Source organism: Equus caballus, chromosome 14 (genome assembly GCF_041296265.1).
Source record: "Equus caballus isolate H_3958 breed thoroughbred chromosome 14, TB-T2T, whole genome shotgun sequence".
NCBI lineage: Eukaryota > Metazoa > Chordata > Mammalia > Perissodactyla > Equidae > Equus > Equus caballus.
In genome coordinates this window covers 18,243,165-18,268,032 of record NC_091697.1, presented here as the reverse complement: position 1 = coordinate 18,268,032, position 24,868 = coordinate 18,243,165, and the positions used below count along the sequence as shown (strand labels likewise).

At 39.9% G+C, this 24,868-nt stretch overlaps 1 protein-coding gene across 9 annotated transcripts in view; it reads right to left on the bottom strand.

Annotated features, from left to right (window-relative positions):
• Positions 1 to 860: 860 nt before the first annotated feature.
• RNF130 (ring finger protein 130) overlaps positions 861 to 24,868 on the bottom strand; it is a 106,918-nt gene continuing 82,910 nt past the window's right edge. For 5 of the 9 annotated variants that reach the window (XM_070233709.1, XM_070233706.1, XM_023617015.2 and 2 more), the window contains one exon: positions 24,526 to 24,707. In XM_070233709.1, coding sequence (XP_070089810.1) covers positions 24,703 to 24,707 — 5 coding nt within the window. In that variant the 3' untranslated portion in view covers positions 24,526 to 24,702. Of the gene's footprint in view, positions 2,270 to 24,525; positions 24,708 to 24,868 lie in introns of those variants that run through there. The other 4 variants (XM_070233708.1, XM_023617014.2, XM_070233711.1 and 1 more) reach the window with 1 other exon arrangement.

Here is a 24,868-nt window from a genome sequence, read left to right as displayed (position 1 = left end):
CTATTACCAAAGTACATGACCTTCACGGAGAAGTTACTAACCCTCCTGACAAAGGCAGGACGTTCTGTTGCTGCGCAGGAAAGTCGCCCCAGTTTTCAGGGACAAGGTGTCGAGCTGTGATGTGATGCACTATTTTGAGTAAATTACCCTGTAGGAAATGCCTCCTTGATTCTTCCACAGTGCAAGTGTGCCCTAGATTTACCAGAAATTCAAATATTATATTAATAGGGAGATTTTTAGGTTCTCAAGTAATTTCCTTTCTTTTCAATAAAGGAATGTCTTGAGTGAAATTTAATGTATATGCTTTTGTAAGATGGCACAAATTAGAAGAAAATGCTCCACTGGGATCTGAGTTCTGGTTCAGGAAAACAAGGTCGTGGTGTGGACGACATGGTGGGAACTGAGTCAGCTTCTCTGTCGGATGAGCCAGAACAATGACAAAGGCAGGGGTGAGTCTGGACTCTCCGGCAGACGGGCTTCAGGTCTCCTGGAGACGCACTCTCTCACCGCAAAGCCCGTGGGGCCAGCCTGTCTTTCTGAACAGTGCTCTCCTGAAACCGTTTATCAAAAATATTGTTATAGTACAAAGACTATAAAAAGGAAAACAAACAAACAAAAGCCCTTGGTAAAAGGTAAAAAGGAAAAGCTGCTAAAACCTTAAAAATCTGCACTGTTTCAGCCTCAAGCGATCATGAACAAATGCTGCTGGTCACTCCAAGGTGACATTCCTAAAGCTGTTCCCCGCCCCCCGCCCCCCACCTCAACCCCCCCAACTCCTGGTTCTCTGAGGGCTTTGTTCTGGGCATAACTATGTCATAGGCATCTTAGCAACATGTCATGAGAAGAGATGCACACGGAAATGGCAAGTGTTCACCTCACACTTCTGTTCCACAGAGTCAATACACATAACAGGGCGGGAGATTCATCGGTCTGCATGGTTTGCTGCCAGGTCTAACTCCAGGCCTATGGAAACTGGTTTCCATTCTCATAACAAGGATCTGAGGAGCTGACTGCATTTACACCTCCACATAGCTCATACCAACAGGAGCAATGGGCTGAACTCTGGTGTGTCCTTGAACAAAAAGGATGCGTAGATTTGTTTTATAAATTTGCTCATGGTAATCCGTGTTGGGATTACTCTTAAGATACACATTTCTCGTGACATTAACTTGATATCATCTCAGGCGTGTGTCCCTGATGTCCACCATGCTGGCCACCATGTCTTTTTCTATAAGCCCCTGTGCCTTCTTCATGCTGATGCCAAGGCCGGTGGAGGGGACTAGGTTGCAGCCATGAAGACTGGAGAGTGGGGTGTGTCTGGTATCCAATAGCAAGGATGGTGTTTGATCTTCTCAAGGAAGAACTCAGAATGGTTCTGATTTTGACATCTGCTGGCCGTCCCCCTGAGATAACTGTGCCCAGAGAAGACTCCTGGGCTGGCTCCCGGGCACCACCTGCCCACACACCTCAGGAGTTGCCAAGCAGACAAGCCCACAGGCCTCAGGGATAGGACCTTCAGTGTTTCAGTGATCACATAAGCACTTGTCACCTCATGTCATGCTCTGTGAGTGAGGATTGTAATGACAATGAGGACAGCTGCCCATCCTGCACAGCCTGCAGCCCCATCATGGTGTTCTGGGTGGTCAGTCTCAGAGGAGGGACAAAAGGCAAGGCTCTCTCTCAGGAACCTTTAGAAAGAGGCCCTTTAACAGAAAGTAGAATAAGAGACAGGAAAATAGAGTGGGCATGTGACAGCAACGTGCGCCCTGCATCAGTAAGAGGCGCGTCTGTAGGCTTCAGTGTGCATTGTAAGTGGGGAGCACACACAGAATAGCATGTGATTATTCAGAGACACATTTGCAATGCAACATTAATCCCTGGACCCCGCCTCTTCTCTGGAAACAGCCAGGCTTACTGGGCGCCCACATTCGGTGGCCAGCTTTGGGCGTGTTTTTGGTGCCATGAGGTCCCCTGAGCAATAATGCTGTCCTCAAAGCCTGACCTCGGGGGAACTTTGCAATTTAACCCTGAACCCCAACCTGTGCTTGGAAAGCGCTGTCATTCTTCCAAAATGGACGCTGACAGAAGAATACAAAATAAGAAAGGTGATCATAAATCAAATCACATAAGAGGTCACCCCCAACGGCCCATTTGAAACGTCAGGTTTTGTTCTCATCATACATATCCAGAGAAGGTTCAATTGTGGAGAACTCGCTTTCATACACCAGGCTCCGTGGGGACAAAGAGTTCCGATGAAAGAAGTGACCACCTGGAAAAGAAACAAGAAAGACTTAGTAGGTCATCGGGCCAACATTTCCCACATGGCTTGGAGGAAAGAACATGGATTTATCATGAGAGAAATAAAAAGAATTCACACACCCCTCAATTTAAGCCCACCTTAAACACGTAAATCCCAATGTTTGGATCCCAAGAGATTAACCACTGGAGTTCTTCAAAACAAAAGCTGCCTGGGTGCTCTTAAAAAGATTCCACTTACAAACCTGAAGACTTCTGCCTGGGGACACATGACCACATGGAGAACCAACCCCGCCACCCGCCACCCCACCCCCCCCCCCCGACCTCTCCTCTCAGACCCTGACCTGGGCTGAGCCCGAGGGTGACCTGGGCACAGAGCCTCTTCATTAGCTGGGCAGACCAGGGGCTGTGACCCCAAGGCTCTAATAATACATTAAAAAGTCTGTATTTACATGAAAGTTCTACCTTCAGATGGCTTAGATAATTAATTCCACATGTCTTAAGACCAGCCATCTCCAGTCCCCCTTTCTCAGAGACAGCTGCTTTGAGCTTATTCTTGTAGCATTTGCCTCCGTGACTCTAGATAACATGCCTGTGTAGGTCCTTCCTGATTCTTTCAGTCTTCGACTTTATCTGCTGAACTCCACTATGGAAGATGAGGGGTTTTTTCCTATCCTCCCCTGCTACCACATTCACACATACTCTCCATTGCCCAAATATAATTCTACTTTGATTAAAAAATCCAGTTTACGTTATTTGACTATTTGTACTATTCAGAGCTAAACCATGGTTACATTTCCTTTTCTGAACTATTCTGGTTTTTTTTTTTTTACAGCTTTACTCAGGTATGATTGACATACAACGAAATGCACATATTTAAAGTGTACAATTTGACGAGTTTTGACATAGGTACACAGCCAGGAAACCATGACCAGATTCAAGATAGTGAACATCTCCACTGCCCCCAAAAGTGTCCCAGGGTCTCTTGGTAATCCCCTCTCTTTCCTCCTGCCTACTCCTATCCCCAAGTAAACACAGATTAGTTTGCACCTTTCTAGACTTTTCCATAAGTGGAATTGTACAGTATGCATTGGCACTTAGAAATACAGCGGTTGTGACCACCTGGGCACATTGCGTGTGGACTTGCACCTTCACTTCCCTCAGGTGGACGCCCAGGCGTGGAATGACTGGGTGGGCGTATGCTTACTTTCCTAAAATGGTTGTCCCATGAACACCCCACCAGCAGTGCGTGAGGGTTCCAGTTCCCCAGCAGCCTCACCAACACTTAGACGGTAGGTCTTGACATTTCAGCTATTCCAGTAGAAGCACAGTAGTATCTCATCCTGATTTTAATTTACATTTCCCTGATATTGGGCATCTTTCCATGTGCTTACTAGCCAATTATATATCTTCTTTTGTCAAGGGTTTTGTTAAAATCTTTTGCCCATTTTTAAAACTGGGTTGTCTTCCTATTACTGAGTTGTAAGATTTTTAAAAAAATATATTCTAGAAACAAGTCCTTTGTCAGACACATGCTTTGTAAATATTCTCCTCTAGTCTGTGGCTTGCCTTTTTTTTTTTTTTTTTTTTTAAAGATTTTATTTTTCCTTTTTCTCCCCAAAGCCCCCCGGTACATAGTTGTATATTCTTCGTTGTGGGTCCTTCTAGTTGTGGCATGTGGGACGCTGCCTCAGCGTGGTTTGATGAGCAGTGCCATGTCCGCGCCCAGGATTCGAACCAACGAAACACTGGGCCGGCTGCAGTGGAGCGCGGGAACTTAACCACTTGACCACGGGGCCAGCCCCTGTGGCTTGCCTTTTAATTTTCTTAATAATGTCCTTTGAAGAGCAAAGGTTTTAAATTTTGATAAAATCCAATTTATTGATTTTTCCTTTTATAGTTTGTGCTTTTTGTGTCAGAATAAAGAAAGCTTTGCAAAACCCAGGGTCACTAAGATTTTCTCCTATGTGTTTATCTAGACATTTTATAGTTTTAGCTCTTATATTTAGATGATCCACCTCAAGGAAATTTTTGTATATGGTGGGAAATAAAGGTCAGAGTTCAGCTTTTTGCATATGGATATTTTCAATTGCCCCAGCATCATTTGTTTAAAAGATTATCTTTTCCCATCGAATTGCCTTGGCACCTTAGTTGAAAATCTATTGATCGTATATGTATGGTCTTTTTCTGGGCACTACTTTGTTTTAGCAATCCTTTTGTCTTTACACTAATACCACACTGTCTTGATTACTACAGCTTTGTAAGTCTTAAAATCAGGTATTGTAAGTTCTGCAACATTGTTGTTATGTTTCAAATGGCACGATGGGCAGGGAGGAGAGAAAAGCTGTTGCAAAACATAGACAAGTATTAAATGAAAGCATTTTGCAAGCTAGTGTGAGTGGTAGGACTACTTCTATTTTCTTGTTTAACTTTCTTATATTAAAAATCTCCACTTAGGGGCCGGCCTCATGGCTGAGTGGTTAAGTTCACGCACTCCGCTTCAGTGGCCCAGGGTTTTGCCGGTTTGGATCCTGGGCACGGACATGGCACAGCTCATCGGGCCATGTTGAGGCGGCGTCCCACATGACACATCTAGAAGGACCCACAACTAAAATATACAACTATGTACTGGGGGGATTTGGGGAGAACGGAGGGAGGGAGGAAGGGAGGAAGGAAGAAAGGGAGGAAAGAAGGAAGAAAAAGAAGACTGGCAACAGATGTTAGCTCAGGCGCCAAGCTTTAAAAAAAATCTGCACTTAAAAACCTGGGATGAATTCAAAGATGTTTCCTCTCCATACAAAACAGCCCTCTGAGAGTGGTCTCCCCCAAAAGCTGGGATGTTAACCTCTGACAGCTGAAAGGGGTCTGCATAATCCAATAGGGCTGAAGGGTTAAAGATTAAAACAAACAAATAACAAAAGCTGAGGAGCTTTCCTGCTTTGCGGGAAGAACTAAAGCCATCAGAAGTGGACATGACCTAACTTTTTGGATTAGTGTGCTGATCAGCTGACACCAAATCTTTGGCAATTAAAAAATGGGTCAGAATTTACTCAGTAATCTACCCGCCATTAATTTGTTTACTTGAGAAAAATATGCTATCAAGAGAGGAACACACAAGCAGCTGAATTTCAGAGAAAGGCGTGATGCTGGCTTTGGCAGGGAGGCACAGCATATTCTTCAACACCTGGAAACACACCCTTATTTACTGATTAACTGATTATTATTTTTGCTATTGGCTACATAATGTTATTAAGTAAACTCTTAATTGAGGTATAACCTACATACAGAAATGTGTACCTATCCTAAGTATACAGCGCTTTCTATATAAAGAACACGCCCACAGACCACTAGATGGAGAACTAGAACCCTGCTGGCACCCTGTAAGTCCCCTCTCCTGACCCCAATCACCAGGCCTTCTCTTCTCCTCCAAAGGAAACCACTATCCTGACTTGTCAGACCATGCTTTAGTCTATTTTTAATTCTACATAAATAGAAACAGAGTATATATTCTGTCTGAATCTTTCAGACAATATGACGCTGACATTCATCTGTGTCATTGAACAGAGCAGTGGTTTCTTCATCTCACTGCTGCCATGATGTTCCAGTGTATGACCACTTCACAATTTATTTATCTCATCTCTTAGTGACGGACATTCATAGTTTCCATTTGGGAGCTGTTCTGAATATTGCTGTTAGGAACACTCTTGTGCATCTCTTTTGTACACACGTGCATGCATTTCTCTTGGGTTAGACCTATGGGTGGAAGTGCTGGGTCCTAGGGTATATACCTGTTCAGGGGCAGCAGGTGCTGGCAGTTTTCCAAAGTGGCTGTACCAATTTTTATCCCCACCAGTAGAGGAGAATTCCAGTTGCTCTATATCTACACTAATATTACATATTTTCTGTCTTTTTATTTTTCCACTTGTGGTGGATGTATAATGGTATTACATTGTGGTTTTAATTTACATTTCCCTGATGACTAAAAAGGATGAGCACTATTTCATATGTTTTTAGGTTATTTGTACATCCTGTTCATCCTGAAATGTCCATTCATTTCTTTTGCTCATTTTTCACATCAGGCTGTCAGTCTTCTTCTTTATTCTGAGTATGAGTCCTTTGTCATAAGTATTACTTATAACATTACTTAGTATTTTGTTGTAAGTCTTACAGGTTATTTTCTTCCAAAATATTGTATTCTGATGAACAGAATTTCTTAATTTTAGTGTGAACCAATTTATCCATCTTTTTTTCGTGGTTAGTGCTTTTTGAATCTTGTTTAAGAAATCTTTGCTTATCCCAAGGTTTTGAAGATAGACTATCTTTTAGAAGTTTCATTGTTTTACCTTTCACATTTAGGTCTATACTCCACTTCACATTCATTTTTGAGTATTGTGTGAAGGAGGAATCAAGATTCATTTTTTTCTTTATACATATTCAGTTGACCCAGCACATTTATTGAAAAGACCACCCACATCCCCATTACCATATAGTGCTTTTGCATGAATAAGGGTCCAGAAATGCATGGTTGTTTCGGCACTACATTCTGTTCTCTTAAGCTTTGTGTCCATCCTTGCATCAACAGCTCACAGTCTTAATTCTGGACCTTATAAAAAGTCTTAATATCCAGTTCTGTAAGTCCTTTCACTTCACTGTCCTTCAAGATTATCATGCTATTCTTGGCCCTTTTTATTTCCATATAAATTTTACAATCAGCTCGTCAAGTTACTTACACACACACACACACACACACACACACACACCTCTGCTGAGATCTGACTGAAATTCCAGTGAATCTGTAGATCAATCTGGGGAGAATTAACCCCTTTACAATATTGAGTCTTACAACCTATCAACCTGGTATATTCATTTATTCAGGTCACCTTTAATTTCTCCCAATAATGCTTAATACTTTTCTGTGTAGAAGGCTTGCCCATCTTCTTTTAGATTTATTCCTCAGTATTTGGTGTTTATTTGATGTTTTGTAAATGATATCTTTTTGAAAATTTCATTTTCAATTGCTTATTGTTGGTATATGGAAATACAATGGACCCTGCTTAATTCCTTTTTCATTTGAAGAGCTGATTTGTAGAATCTTTCGGATTTTCTACATATACCACTATGTTGTCTGTAAATAGTGGCAGTTTTATTTCTTCCTTTCCAATCCTTACATCTTTTATTTCTTTTCCTTGCCTTATCATAATGGCTGAGACTGCCAATACAATGTTGAGAGAGATGGCCACAGCAGGTATCCTGATTTCCAATATTAGGGAAAAGTCTTTAATATTTCACCATTAAGTATGATATTTGCTGTAGTTCTGAAAATACCCATTATTAGATAAGGAAATGCTCCTCTTTTCCTAGTTTGCTAAAAGTTATTTTCTTTTAAAATCAGGAAAGAGTGTTGAATTTTAGCAAGTGCTTTTTGTGTATGTATTAAGATAAAAACATGACCTTCCACTTTTATTCTGTTAATGTGTGGAATCACACAGATTTTCAACCTATTTTTTAACTTGGCTGTAATTTTTTCCTACTAATATACTGTCAGATTCATTTAGCTAATATTCTATTTAGAATATTTGCATCTATATTTATAAAAGAAATTAGCTTGTAATTTTCCTTTCTGGTGATGTCTTTGTCATGATTTGGTATTAATGTTATGCTGATCTCATCAAAAAACTCGGGAAGTTTTCCTCTTTTTCTGTTCTCTGGACAAATTTGTGTAAGACTCATGTTATTTCTTCCTTAAATGTTAGAAAGAATTCACCAGTGAAACCATCTAGGCCTAGAGTTTTTCTTTGAGGGAAGATTTTAAACTATGGATTTAATTTATTGCTTAGACACAAGAGAATTCAGATTTCTTACTTCTTCTGTGTCAATTTTGGTACTTTGTGTTTTTCAAGGAATTCGTCCATTTAACTTTCAGAATTTATTAACATAAAGTTGTCATAATGCTCTTTTAATACTAATTTATTATAGTAAAAAACATATAAAATTTGACATCTTAACCATTTTTACGTGCAGTTCAGTAGGCTTAAGTGTATTCACATTGTTGTGAAACAGATCTGCAGAACTTTTTCATCCTGCTAATCTGAAACTCTATGCCCATTAAACAACACTGCCCCCCCTACACACACAACTGCTGGGAACTATTACTCGACTTTCTGTTTTTACAAGTTCTATTACTATTATTTTTAATGTGTATAGGCTTTGTAGTAATGTCCCATTTTTCATTCTTGATATTGGTCATGTGGGTCTTTTTTCTTGATCAGCAGAGGTTTGTTAATTTTATTAGTCTTTCAAAGAAACAACTTTGTACTTGGTTGGTTTTTTTCTATTGTATGTTTGTTTTCCATTGAATTAATTTATGATCTTTTTTATTTCCTTCCTTTGATTGAGCCTCCTGTTCTTTATTGAGAGGAGTGTCTAGAAAACTGATTCCTATCCCTTCCTCTGTTCTAATACATGCATTTAAGGCCACAGATTTCCCTCCAACACAGCTTTAGCTGCATCACACAAGTTTTGATAAGTCATATTTTTATTGGCATTCAATTAAAAAATTTTAAATAATTTCCATTGCAATATCTTTTTTGACTCATGAGTTTTTTACAAGTATATTACCTGATTCCAATCATTTATGGATCATTCTTATTATCTTTTTGTTACTGATTTCTAACTTAATTCCACTGGTCAGAAAACATACTCTATGATTTCAATCCTCATATATTTGTTGAAATTTGCTTTATTACCCAGCATATGGTTTATTTTAGTCAGTGATCTATGTGCACTTGAGAATAATACACATCCTGTAGTTGATGAGGGCTACATATACGGCAACGGCACCTTATCTGTTAATTGTGCTGCTCAGATCCAGATCCTTGATGAGTATTGTCTACGCATTTCCAAGAGGTGCGTGTAAATTCCCCTCTATGATAGTGGAATTATTTCTCCTTTTAGATCTGTCCATTTTTGCTCCATATATTTGAGGATACACTAGGTACACAAATTTAGAACTGTTTTCTTCATGATAGTTCAACTCTTACATCATTATCAAATGTCCTTCTTTATCTTAAAGCACATTTTGTCTGATATTTATACAACAATAATTTTCTTTTGGTTAGTGTTTACAAGGTATATATTTTTCTATCATTTTACTTTCAATATTTTTGTCTCCTTATATTAAAAAGTGTGACATATAGGGGCCAGCCTAGTGGCGCAGTGGTTAAGTGTGCACGTTCTGCTTCGGCGGCCCAGGGTTCGCCGGTTCGGATCCGGGTGTGGACATGGCCACGCTTATCAAGCCATGCTGTGGTAGGCATCCCACATATAAAGTAGAGGGAGATGGGCACGGATGTTAGCTCAGGGCCAGTCTTCCTCAGCAAAAAGAGGAGGATTGGTGGCAGATGTTAGCTTAGGGCTAGTCTTCCTCAGAAAAAAAAAGTATGACATATACATAGATGTGTGTGTATATAAATTTTAAATCTAGTCTGACTGTCTTTATCTTTGAGTATTTATTCATCCATTTCTATTCATTACTGACATACTGGGATTTAAATCCATCATTTTACTTATTGTTTTCTATTTGTCCTGCCTGTTCTATATTCCTTTCCTCTCCTTTTTATTTTTATCTCTTCTTTCGGATGATTTTATTATTTCATTTTTCCTTCTATAAGTTTATTATATATTATTTTATTATTCTCTGAACAGCTATGCTAGCCTGGAGACTATTTTACTATATTTCTTAGTTGTTATTCTGGATCACAACATATGTCCTTGATTTATTCAGGTCTAATATAAATCAGTACTATTACTTATTTCTGGACAATGTATCTTAAGAGCAATTTTATTCTATTTATCTTCTTCCATCTTTGGTGAAAGTGAAGTCAAGTAACTTCCACCAGACATTACTACTAGCATTTCACACATCAATTGTCATTTAGATTTGCCACATATTTACCCTCTCTGTTGCTCTTGAATCTTCTACATCTCCATGTTTCTATCTGGAATAATTCTCCTTCTGCCTGAAGAACTCTCTCTTGGTATTTCTGTTTGTTGGGAAATGTCTTATTTCATCTTTATTTTTTATTTTTCCTTTTTCTCCCCAAAGCCCCCCGGTACATAGTTGTGTATTTTCAGTTGTGGGTCCTTCTAGTTGCGGCATGTGGGACGCCGCCTCAGCATGGCTTGATGCCCCAGGATTCAAACTGGTGAAACCCTGGGCCGCTGAAGCAGAGCGCACGAACTAAACCACTCGGCCACGGGGCCGGCCCCTCATCTTTCTTTTTGATGAACTTTTTCCCTAGGTATTTAGGTTGGTAGTTTTCTCCCCCTAACACTTCACTCCGCTGTTCTCTGGTTTCCACTGTTTCTGTCAGGACACCAACTGGCAGTCTTCCATTGCTACTTTACACGCAATGTATCTCACACTGAAGAAGGGAAAAATGAAGGACTCATGCTGTGATTTCAAGGCCACTACAAAAGTAGAGTAATCAATGTAGTGTGATATGAGCATGAACACTGACATGTAGATCGATGAAATATAATTGAGAGTCTAGAAATAAACTCATACATGGTGCTCAACTGATTTTTGACAAGGGTGCCAAGGCCACTCAATGGGGGAAAGAATAATCTCTTCCAAAAAAGGTATTGGGACAAACGGATATCCACATGCAAAGAATGAAGTTGGACCCCTACCTCATACTATTTACAAATATTAACTCAAACGGATCAAAAACCTAAATATAAGAACTAAAACTATAAAACTCTTCCAAGTTCTTGTGACCTTGAATTAGGCAACACTTTCTTAGATATGAAGCCAAAAACACAAGTAAGCAAAGAAAAAACAAACTGGACTCCATCAAAATTAAAAACTTGTGCTTCCAAAGGGACTATCAAGAAAGTGAATAGACAACTTACAGAAAGGGAGAAAATATTTGCAAATTATGTATCTGATAAGGCCTAGTATCTGGAATATATAAAGAACTCTTACAACTCAACAACAAAAGACAAACAATTCAATTAAAAAATGGGCAAAGGACTCAAATAGACAATTCTCTAAAGAAGACGTACAAGTGGCCAAAAAGCACACGAAAAGCTTCTCAACATTAGTCATTAGGGAAATGCAAATAAAAAACAATGAGGTGCCACTTCGCACTCAGGAGAAATGGCCATAATTTTTTTACAAAAGGAAAATAACAAGTGCTGGTGAGGATGTAGAGAAATTGGGACGCTTGTACACTGCTGGTGGGAATGTAAAATAGTTTAGCCACTGTGGAAAACAGTTCAGAGGGTTCTCAAAAAGTTGAACACAGAATTACCATATGACCCAGCACTTCCACTCCTAGATGTATACCTAAAAGAACTGAAAAGAGGGATGCAAACAGATTCTGTACACCAATTCATAGCAGTATTATTTTTTATTTTAATTTTTAAATTTTTTTTATTTAGATCTTTTTATTTTATTTTTATTTATTTATTTATTTTAATTGCAGTAACATTGGATTATAACATTATATAGCTTTTGGATGTACATCATAATATATTTCGAATTCTGTGTAGATTACATCACGTTCACCACCCAAAAACCAGTTATAGTCCATCCCCTCACGTGAGCCTAACCACTCCTTTTGCTCTCCCCTCTCTTCCCCTCTTGGTAACCACCAATCCAATCTCCATTGCTATGTGTTTGTTTGTCGCTGTTTTTATCTTCTACTTATGAGTGAGATCATACAGTATTTGACTTTCTCCCTCTGACTTATTTAATTCAGCATAATACCCTCAAGGACCATCCATGTTGTCACAAATGGCCAGATTTCATCATTTCTCATGGCTGAGGAATATTCCATTGTGTATAAATACCACACCTTCTTTATCCATTCATCCCTTGATGGGCACCTACGTTGCTTCCAAGTCTTGGCTATTGTGAATAATGCTGCAATGAACATAGGGGTGCAAGTATCATTATACCTTTGCATTATCAAGTTCTTTGGATAAATACCCAGCAGTGGGATAGCTGGATCATATGGTAGATCTATCCTTAATTTTCTGAGGATACTCCATGCTGCTTTCCATAGTGGCCGCACCAGTTTGCACTCCCACCAGCAATGTACGAGGGTTCCCATCTCTCCACATCCTCTCCAACACTTGTTGTTTCCTGTCTTATAAATTATAGTCATTCTGACCGGAGTGAGGTGATACCTCATTGTAGTTTTGATTTGCATTTCCCTGATAGCTAATGATGTTGAGCATCTTTTCATATGCCTGTTGGCCATCCGTATATCTTCTTTGGAGAAATCTCTGTTCAGATCTTTTGCCCACTTTTTAATTGGGTTGTTGGTTTTTATGTTGTTGAACTGTACGAGTTCTTTATATATTTTGGATATCTGACATATGCTTTGCAAATATCTTCTCCCAATATTTGGGTTGTCTTTTCATTTTGTTGATGGTTTCCTTTGCTGTGCAGAAGCTTTTTAGTTTGACGTAGTCCCATTTGTTCATTTTTTCTTTTGTTTCCCTTGCCCGGTCAGACATGGTACTTGAAAATATGCTGCTAAGACCGATGTCAAAGAGCGTACTGCCTATATTTTCTTCTAGAAGTTTCATGGTTTTGGGTCTTACATCCAAGTCTTTAATCCATTTTGATCTGATTTTTGTGCATGGTGTAAGGGAATGGTCTACTTTCATTCTTTTGCATGCGGCTGTCCACTTTTCCCAACACCATTTATTGAAGAGACTCTCCTTTCTCAATTGTATGCTCTTGGCTCCCTTGTCGAATATTAGCTGTCCATAAATGTGTGGGTTTATTTCTGGGCTCTTGATTCTGTTCCATTGATCTGTGTGTCTGTTTTTGTGACAGTACCATGCTGTTTTGGTTACTATGGCTTTGTAGTATATTTTGAAATCAGGGAGTGTGATACCTCCAGCTTTATTCTTTTTTCTCAGGAATCCTTTGGCCATTTGGGGTCTTTTGTTTCATAGCAGTATTACTAACAATAGTCAAAAGGTGAAATCAGCCCAAATGTCCATCAGTGGATGAATGGATGAACTAACTGTGATATATATATACATACTATGTGGTATATATATATACATACAGCCAACAAAAGGGCATGAAGTACTGATACATGTATCCTACAACATGGATGATCCTTGAAAACATTATGCTAAGTGAAAGAAACTAGACATAAAAGGTCACATACTGTATGGTTCCACTTACATGAAATATCCAGGATAGGTATATCCACAGAGACAGAACACAAATAGGTAGTTACTAGGGGCTAGGGAAAGAGTGGAATGAGGAGCAACTACTTAATCAGTAGGGGGCTTCCTTTTGGAGTGATGAAAACGTTTTAGAACTAGGTAGACGTGGTGGTTACACAACACTGTGAATATACTAAATGCCACTGTCAACTTTAAAATGGTTAATTTTATGTTATGTGAATTTCTTCTGAATTAAAAAGAAGTATCCTTTTTCTCTGTTTTAAGTTTTTTGCTGCCTTTTGTTCACTTGGAGTTTTACTATGATGTATCTTGGTGTGGTTTTCTTGAATCTGTGGTTTGATGCCTTTTGTCAGTTTTGGAAAATTCTCAGCCATTCTCTCTTCAAATACTGCTGTGCCTCACTCTATCTCCTTTCTGTCTATGACTTGAATTACACGTGTATTAGATTGTTTTTATCATGATCTAAACTCTCTTATGCCCCTTTCTGTACTTTTCTTTTTGTGTTTCAGGTTGGATATTTTCTCCTGCCCTGTAGTCCAGTTCGTAAATCCTTTCTTCAGTGATATTTAAGTTGATGTTAAACTTTTGACTGTTTTTTTTTTTTTTTAAGATTGGCACCTGAGCTAACAACTGTTGCCAATCTTTTTTTTTCCCCAAATCCCCCCAGTACATAGCTGTATATTTTAGCTGTGGGTCCTTCTCGTTGTGGCATGTGGGACGCTGCCTCAACATGGCCTGAGGAGTGATGCCATGTCCACGCCCAGGATCCAAACTGGGGAAACCCTCGGCCGCTAAAGTGGAGTGTGCGAACTTAACCACTCGGCCATGGGGCCAGCCCCTCCTTTTACTGTTATTACTATCAATTATTATATTTTTCAGTCCTCACATTCCATTTCTTTGCTGTTTCCATTTAGTTGCTGAAATTATCTACTTGTAATTGGTTTCCTAAACATAAAATTATTTTAAAGTCTATGCCTGATATTTCCAATATTTGTATTTGTTGTGGATATAGTTCTATTCTTTGTTTTTTCTTCTTTTTTGGTCATTTGGTCTCCTGGTCTGCGTGGTATTTCTGATGGATTGCTAGACGTTATACGTGAAAAACGCAGAGATAAGCTGAGGCTGCTGATGGTGGTAACTTCCCCCAGAGGATTTCCTAATGCCTTGGGAAGGGACACAGCACTTTTAAGGTGTGGATGAATCACTTAGATCCAAGCAGAAATTAAGCAGGTCCATAGCTGGGCTTCAGTCTTTGAGAAGGCTATTCAAATTCTGGTTCATCTTCCAGCTGCAGGGTGTAGCCCTCTGGGGATCCCACTGGAAAGCCTGGGGTGTTTATCAGGCTCGTTCTCCTTGACGGGCCCTGAATTCTAAGTTTTGAGCACAAGCCCAGTAAGACGGCCTGAGCTCTCTTCATCTCCTTCTGTCAGCCACCACCTTTTGGTCACTACATAGCTATTGTTTATGAATTAACAAATGTCTCCAATGCCCAGTGTTGAACTTCCCTTTTTTCTGGGTTCTTGGCTCCTAAAGTCCTCACTGCATTGATAGCTCTTCAATGTCTTAAAATAGAATGTTTTTAAAAATGCTTTTTCCATATTTTCTGGTTGTGCTTAGTATGATGGTTGGACTGCAATAAGCTAGTATGACATTACCAGGAGCAGAAACCTCATCAACTTATCAATGGCTCAGAGTTCCCTTAGTGTGGCTTAAAGTCCCTTCTAGACTCTAGAACCCTGAAATTGATAAATGTAATTAAAAAAATAAAAGAGAAGATTTCTGCAATTTTCTGCAAAATATAAGTACCTGATTACACGTGTTGTCTTATTTGCTGTTTTATATCTTTCTTCCCCAGTTACACCATAAGCAACTCAGGGGTGCAACTCAGATATATTTTATTTTAGTCTCTTCACACTGTGCCAGTGAAATTGAGTTGGTTGGAATGTACACTGTCCCAATTAGAGACCATTAATTTGTGTCCAAATAGTTTTAACTTGGAACTATCTCAGTATGAAACAAGGAGAGCTTTTGCATTAAGAAACACTCAAGAAGCCAGAAATTAACCACCACTTGCTATTTTGGAGTATTGTCAGTTTTAATAGTTATATGGCCTTCATAAAGATTATGAAGATTTTAAATATCTGAAATGTCCATCAATTGAGAATTGCTTCAATATACAATATACTTAATGTTAAAGAGAATGAGGCAGACAGGTCTGTATGCACTGACGTGGAATAATCTCCAAATATTGGGGAAGAATAACATTATGGCCCACATAGTGTTTTTTTGGGTAATCTATTGTTTCCTATACTCTTGGTCTCAAATTTTGTTAGGTAGCTGTTTTCTGATTTAGTTCTAGCAAAGAGCAAATGGAAGCCTTCTGTGCTTTGAAATTGCAAGCTTTCGTAAGAAGGAATTTTAGACCCTTAAGGGGATTGTGGATGCAGATGCAAAAAGGGCACAGAATTCTATAGGTAGAGCCATTTGGGAGAAACTTGTAAGGTTAAGATGAAAACAGGAAGTATCCACAAAAGCAGAAGTCCTAACTGCTTACACATTAGAGTGTCTTGTGACAGAATGTCCCTTCCTGAAGTTTCTGGAGTTTTCTTCGGGGATGTTACATTTAATTCTTAAAACACCCTGTGCTAATTTGTCATCTATAACTCTCTTCTGTGGATATCAGGTAGGGATGCTTTTGTTTGGCAAAAAGTTTCGGTAATGTCCTTTTTTTTTTTTCCTTTGGGCTAAAGGAAAATTAATAGGTCAGTGACCAATAGATAATTTGTTTTAAAGCTATGTGTAGGATTTTGTTGGGGAAGGGCAATGGGTATTCTATGTTGATAATAGTCTTAAAAAGGTGTGTATGAAAGAATATGCTTCTATATGCACAAAATTTCTGGAAGTGCACACAAAGGCCGCAGGGAGGCTGGGAGAGGCCAGGCACCGGGTCAGGGTAAAGGCAGTGCACTCTTCACCTCACTCCCTTTTGTACTATTTTTTCTTTCTTTTTACCATGTACATATATTATTTATCCAGAAAAACAATTTAAAATGACTTCTAAGTACAAGAAAAGGGGCATAAAGGGGAAAAATTTAATATTCATATATAATTGCCAGACAGCCCACCAGATAGACATGGTATTCTTACTTCTCAGAGAGGAAAACTAAGGGTCGGAGAGCTGAAACAACTTGCTCAAAATTCTGAAGCTCAGAGTAGAATCCAGGTGACTCTGAATCCAAGGCTCAGTTATCTTTCAGTTTTACTCTTAATAATAAGCAACTGGGATGACAGTTCTCATCAACTGGAAGAAACACTGAACAACAATTTAAACTCCTAGGTGCAACGCTATTGACTAATTTGAATGTCTTATGCTGCATAAGAAACGGCAATAGTAAAAGAGAAGGTATACTTTTTCTAGGACAATCAAAATTTAATTAAAATTCAAAACCTTTCCAAGGATTTTACAAACGTCCTGGTGACAACTTTGATTTAAAAAATACAATGTTGCTACTGCTTCTTTCTTTTTGAGAAATTTAAAAAATATCACACAAGTTCTGAAGACAGACAAGTTTTCAGCACTCAGTGCTATAACAGAACCAGCTAAATAACTACAGGATCTGGCAAATTTTAAGAATTACTTGCATTATGCTAACCTCATTGTGTTCCTATAATTAATGTAACAATATAGTCTACAAATCTGTATCTTGTGTCTTCTTAAAGAATTAGACAATGCTCAAGCCTTCTTTATGTTCAAGTGAGTCAGGCTCCGGAGTGCTGTGTCTGGCTCTGTGAATGGGGGCTACGTCTCTCCAAGGTCCCTTTCCACCTATTTTCTCTGCACCATTTCTGGCCTAACTGCATGGCTCACTTCCAGATCAGGTGCATATATTTATTTGCTCACAAGTGGCAAAGCTATGTTTTATCACTACGCCTTAGGCTCAATGGCAGCTAAACCTGTTGAAAGTGACAAATGACTAAAATTTTCACATATAGCTTCCCTTATGTAAAACGGAAATCATCACTAGAGGTGAACCAGCCTTTCCAAGAGTCCTTTCAAAGGGCTGTACGAGTTCTTGCATTGGTGCCCAATGGACCCAAATATGGAAAAGACCAGTTGTAAAACCTGAGTGGTGTGGGACCTTTCCTGGCCCGAAAGTGGCCTGAGCAAGGCTTTCCCAATATCACTAGGGGCTTTTATGGATCAGTTCACCTTTTCATACAAGGAAGGAAGAAACAAGTATTGCTGGGCAACACTATATGCCAGGCACTTTCACAAACATCATCATTCTAATGCACAGCTCTATGTGGCTGTTACTGGAACTTTCATTCCATTGGTGAGAAACTGAGGCTGCGTGAGGTTAAGTGACTGACCAAGTTAGGAAGGGGCTGGCCTGGGATTCACATCCAGTCGCCTGACTGCACATTCAAATACGTAGCTCATGTCAATCTAAAGGGACGCTGCCTGGCATGTTTCAGTTAATCTAGCTGGCTGTGGTGAAGATTCAGAGGGACAATGGAAATTCAGATTGTTTTGCCCAAAGCTTGGCAGCGCTGGACCTCCACAGGAACCTAAAAACTATGTTCTGCTGCTGTGAACTCTTTCATCTGTCCTGGGCTGCTCATGCATCCTCCAGGTGAAGAGGGCTCCAGCTGGAAGCCCAGTTTAGAGCATGAGCTCCTGAGCTGCAATGTGCATTTATGCCCATTCAACAGTCAACGCCAGGAGAGAGGGGCACGCGGAGGAGAGAGCAAGCATTTAAACAGTGGGGGTGACTCTGCCTGGCGCTCCACACCAGGAGTGTCCGCCCTGATGTGAGCGTGACGGGAGCAGCACATGACTCAGATGCTCCTGCCGAGTCACAGTCTCCTGTACTTCTCCTCAGCATCTCACTGTGATCTGAAGAATTCTTCAAATGTAATTGGACGTTTTGCTTTTTGCCTTTATAAACTACCCCAAACCCCTAAGATGTAACTTCCTATATGATAAGCTAGGTGTCAGAAACCCATTTTTCTGGGTCTGAAGAGAAATGAATCATTTACATGGTTGAAGTCTGAACGACTCTTCACTGTCCATATGTCTAGGCCGATCTTTTGGTCATGGGTGATTTGTGGTGGGGTTCATGAGAAAAGTAGCCCCTGGAGAGAGGGTTCAGGTGAGGTCCACCTCTGGCCGGACGTCTCACTTATGCCTCTGCACCCTGAGTTTGCGGGGCAGCCTGAGCAGGAAGAGGTATCACCTGGAGGCAGAGGACAGTGACGCCTCAGCTTTCTGACCCGGGGTGAGAAAACCCTTTCTCTCTCGGTTAGTCAAGACCAACTGACATTTTCCTCAAAAGAACTTTTATGAAAAGCTTTAAGGTAAAGAAAACAAGAGTAAAGGAACTGTATAATTTTTACAGATTTACTAGAGTTCTTCTAGTCTCTCGAAGCCTCATCAGAGACTGGCCAGGCTATTGCTGCCAGGACAGCACACCTGTCCTGGCACCTTCTCGTCACCTGGGTCCGCCATGATCCTTTCTCATCCTCAGGCTGAACTCGGGTTTAACTGCCGCCCTGGCTCCTGCTATTTCTACCTGCTTTTTCGACTCCTCAGTAAACAAAATACTTCTCCAACATGACCTCAGAACTTCTCTCTTTGAGCTGTACTGGTGAGTGGGCATAAACGCATGGAGGCACCTCTGCCATACTGATACTCTCCTGTGCTAAGCAAATTCTTCCGGAGGTTTCCTCACCCATGGGTTGCTGGAATCTTCCCCTCATCACTGACACAACTGATTTAATCCTACTTTTCACCTGCTGGCTTATTTGTTAAGGCAGCTTCTAAGCTGCATGTTCTAAACCAGCACGTTGACCTACTTTCTTTAGTGACCCCACTATTTTAATTTCAGGAGCCAGTCTGCATTTAATTCACACCTTCAAAAACGCATGAGCCTCCTCATGGATCCCCACTGGAAAGGCAAGGCTCGGTAACAGAGCATCGCCATCCAGCCTTAGGACACCTCTCTCACCCGCTCACGTCCTAAATCGAAGCCCATCCCCCTTCCCGGCCTTTCCTACCATCATGCTTGGCACACGCGGGTCCAGTGGTCAGCAGGCCCCATAACCTGCCCTTCCACTTGGTGATCTTCTCTAAGAGGCAACATGGAATGGGGGTTAGAACACGGGACTGGAGCCGGACTGCACTGGGCCCAGCCGCAGCTACTTCCCAGCACAGCAACCTTGCAAGTTACTGGACTTCTCTAAACCTGTTTCCTTATCTGTAAAATGGGGTTACTAATAGGATTGTGCCAAGGATTAAATGAGTTAATATATGCAAAATGCGTACGCGTGCCTGTCACATAGTGAGCACTTACATGTTAGCTATTACTACTGTGACTACTCATTAACTTTAAAAAAACATTGTGTGCTTATATAGAGAGCCCAGCTCTCAAAGAGTTCTTTGCTCATTTTCCTGTTATACACACATACATTATACATATATGTACACTTATATATACATAAAATACACATAAAATGTGTACGTGTATACAAAGCTCAGCGCTCAAATAGTTCCCTCTGTGCATTTTCCTGTTTTTGCCCGGAGACTCTGAATTTGTTAAGGGGGACAACTGTGTACAACTTAGCAAATGCTGTCCCAGCTGTCTCAGGGCTGGACAAGGCCAGGGGTTTGGAACATGGACCCCTGGCTGCCTGGGTCTCATTTCTGACTTTGGCACTTAACAGGTACATCATCTTGGACAAGTTACTTGACATTCTCTAAACCTCAGTTTCTTTACTTGTAAAAGAGAAAAATAACTATACCTTCTCTCATTGGGATGCTGCCGAGATTAAAATAACGATGCGTGTAAACCACGTAGCATGACGTCTGGCACACCCCATGTGAACTGCTGGCTATTGTTAACAGCTTTCCCAGCCCAGCTCCACAGCAGAGATCTAGAATGGCAGTCTCTTTCAACTGAATTCTTTGTTCTATTTGTTGTCATTAAGTTCTTTTCCTACACTGCCTTGATAAGGAATTTAGCGTAACCAAATAATGTGGTAGATATAAAGTCAAGGAACCTTCAGGATCTTTTCTCAACTATTTAAAAAGTCTACAGTTATAACTCAGCTGGCCAAAGAGAAACAAGATTTAATTCCTTGAGGCCCAAGGCTGCCTAAAGGCACCAGGTAGGATCAGGTGAGCTGCATTCCTGTTGGAAGCTCTTTGGATTAAATTCTTAAAACACTGAGGCTTCCTTGAAATAAAATACTCTTGAAAAACATTTTGTGTGTGTGTAAAAAAACCCCGAAAAAACAGAATAACCTATGCCTTAGGCATTACAGATGTCTAAGAAAGGTTTAAAACTCTGAAATACCACATCTGTTCCTGATTAACTTCTGATCACTCTCTAATTTAAAAAACAGTAAACAAGAAATTATTCAACCTCATACATTGCTTCTTATTCATAAAGCTGACTTCTTGGTTGGTAGCATCATGCCCATGAAGAAACAAGCAACTGCATTCTGATGCTAATTCCAACTCTTGCTCTAAGGAACAAAGCCCACCCATTAAGAAGCACATGTGGGGGCCGGCCCTGTGGCCGAGTGGTTAAGTTCGCGTGCTCTGCTTCGGCAGCCGAGGGCTTTGCCAGTTAGGATCCTGGGTGTGGACATGGCACCGCTCATCAAACCATGCTGAGGCGGCGTCCCACATGCCACAACTAGAAGGACCCACAACTAAAAATACACAACTATGTACCGGGGGACTTTGGGAGAAAAAGGAAAAATAAAATCTTAAAAAAAACCCCAAAAGCACATGTGTACATGTGTGCGCACACACAACACACCACTTTCATAGTTACTGAGACCATGAGCAACTGAAACATCAAACTTGATGATGTCGGTTAAATCTCAAAGCCACAAAACAGCAGGTTCAAATTTCAGTGGATGATGACAAATCTTTAAGGGTGATGATGGGAAGCCCCATCCTATTAATTTACTCATTTAATTTCTTAGCTCTTGTTAAAAATTCTGTATTTGGCCTTGAACAGCACGTACTATTTAAGAAAAAAAGTCTTACTCTCGGCTGGGACTTGAAATAATTTGAAAAGGTGAAAGTATATTAAGTTAATAGAAATGGTAACGTCACTAACAGTCCTACATCCCTTGACTGCTGACGAAGAAAAATAACAACTACCCAGAAACAGGAAGGAGAGGAAAGGAAACTACTACTTTGATATCACTAGAACAAAGCCAGGTAGGGGGACTGCACTATTAATTTACGAAAATACTGCTAGAAGAAAGAAACTTTGTAGGTATTGAGGAAGGTGTCAAGGCAACAGAGCCTACTCTAAAGCATAACATCAAATGCACTCAGCTGAACTCTCGAGCATTCAGAGTTGGCTGGAAATACCAGGAGGGCCACTGAACCAACGCATCGCAAGGGGTAAAGACGTAATGAATAACTTCTGCAGTCTTTAAACATCCCTTAACCCATAGGCATCTAACAACAGAACCCCAAAATACATGAAGCAAAAACTGACACAATCGAAGGGAGAAAAAGTTCAGCAAGGTTGCAAGGAAAAGATCAATGTACAAAAATAAATACTTCTATAGAAATTAAATAAATAAATGGAAAGACATGGATTGGAAGACAATTTTGTCAAGACGACACTACTAACCTAAAACGATCTGCAGATTCAACACAATCCCTATCAAAATACCAGCTGACTTTTTTTTTTTTTAATAGAGATTGAGAAACAGACCCTAAAATTCATACGGAAATGCAAGGGTCCCTGAATAGCTAAAACCAGCTTGAAAAATAACAAAGTTGGAGGACTCACATTTCCCAATTTCAAAACTTACAAAGCAACAATAACAAATACTGTGTATTACTGGCACAAAGACAGACAAATAGATGGATGAAATATAAGTCAGAGTCTAGAAATAAACTCATATATTGTGCTTAACTGATTTTTGACAAGGGTACCAAGACCACTCAAAAGGTAAAAAATAATCTCTTGAACAAAAGGTATTGGGACAAATGGATACCCACATGCAAAAGAATGAAGTTAGACCCCCTACATCATACCATTTACAAATATTAACTCAAATGGATCAAAAACCTAAATGTAAGAATTAAAACTATAAAACTCTTGCAAATTTTTATGACTTTGAGTTAGGTAATGGTTTCTTAGATACAACGCCGAAAACACAAACCAAAGAAAAAAATAAACAAATTGGACTCCATCAAAATTTAAAAACTTGTGTTTTGAAAGACACTATCAAGAAAGTGAACAGACAACTTTTAGAATGGGAGAAAATATTTCCAAATTATGTATGTGATAAGGGCCTAGTATCTGGAATATATAAAGAACTCCTACAACTCAACAACAAAGACAAACAATTCAACTGAAAAATGGGCAAAGGACTTAAACAGACATTTCTCTAAAGAAGATACACTAGTGGCCAATAAGCACATGAAAAGCTCCTCAACATCATTAGTCATTAGGGAAACGCAAATAAAAAACAACGAGGTGCCACTTCACACCCACTAGAAATGGCAATAATTTTTTAAAAAGGGAAAAAAATAAACGCTGGTGAGGACGTAGAGAAATTGGAACCTTTGCACATTGCTGGTAGGAATGTGAAATTGTGCAGCTGCTTTGGAGAACAGTTTGGCAGTTTTTCAACAAGTTAAACTTAGAGTTATCATATGACCCAGCAATTCCACTCCTAGGGATAAATCCAAGAGAACTGAAAAAACATGTCCACACAAAACTTGTACACAAATGTTCATAGCAGCATTATTCATAACAGTCGAAAGGTGGAGACAACCCAAACATCCATCAATGGACGAATGGATGATCAAAATATGGTATATCCATACAACAGAATATCGCTGAGCCACAAAAAAGAACGAAGTACTGACACATGCCACGCCATGCCATGGATGAACCCTGAAACATTATACTACGCAAAAGAAGCCAGTCACAACACATATTGTATGATTCCATTTATATGAAATGTCCAGAATAGGCAGATCCAGAGACAGAAAACAGACTAGCAGTTTCCGGGCTGCAGGGGGATGGGAAGGGTCAGAGGTTACTGTTAATGGATATGGGGCTTCTTTTTTGGGATGATGAAAATGTTCTGGAATTAGATAGTTGTGATGGTTGCACAACCTTGTGAATATACTGAAAATTACTAAAATAGCTTACCCTTTAAACGGGTAAGTTTTATGGTATGTGAATTATACCTCAATTAAAAGAAAAGAAAAAGCTTCCACCTTCTACAGATTTGAGTATGACTGCTGGAGGGAACCATTAACGAATTGGAGCGCATTCTCATCCCTCAGGTATGCTGATGCTGAGGCTGAGAATTCACTGCTCAAAACTTACACATACTATTAACTCTTCAAGCATATGACTCAAAATGATATCAAGTATTTCAACATTTTCCTCATCAGTAAAGCAAAATATTTCATTTACACATGTAAAATTGCTCTTATCCAACTTTTTAGATTTTGCTGTTTTTAGAATACTGTATAAACGAGGTGAAACATCTGGAACAGATAGGATTTACTCCTACTCAGTGTGTACTTTGGAAACATTTTCTCATCCTCATCCCTTCTTCCCACAAACACTTAGTGAGCACTAACTATGTGCACAGTGCTCTACCAGGCACCGGGTGTACAGTGGCCAGTGCAGTTAAATGTCCCTGCTGCTCTGGAGCTGCTGATGTGCTGGAGGCAGCTCAACCACAAACAAAGAAACAAGAGATCATCAGAGTGAATGGCGACCTGGAAGAAAATAACAATGGAGTAACTCGACTTAGGGCCCAGAGGGCACCACCACACAAGATGTCCCCACCCTTGGTCCTATCTGGGCACAGCAGGAGCCGAAACACAGTAGGAGTGAAAACACCGCAGACACAGCATCACTGTGCCTCCCAATGGGGAGTCATAAGCGTCTTCTGTCTCTGAAACATGGAGAAATGGAACTCAGGCATGTGCCTCCCAATCCGCCTTCCAAACGCACGTGGGCAAATAACATTCAACAGCACAGGGGGTTATTTTATTATTTATTTATTTTAATACAAAGCTTTGGCATTAGCAATTTTATGAAAAAATAAAATGTACTAAAAATAAATGCTTGTGTGGCATGATTGGTAAATGATGCACAAAAATAGGTTCTTTTTTCCTTCAAGGCAATCAGTCAGAAAGCAGTTTTTTCCTTCTTCAAAACCATTCTACCCTACGGAATAAAAGGAAAAAAGAGGTCAAGAATTAGTTAAAGGGTAGTTGTCAATGTTACAAAATAACAGAGAAAGTGATCCTAACTGAAGGGCGGCCTGGGGCTGTCCCCAACTATTTCCCACCCCACCTGGTTAAAGGCAGTAAGTCATTAGCACTTTC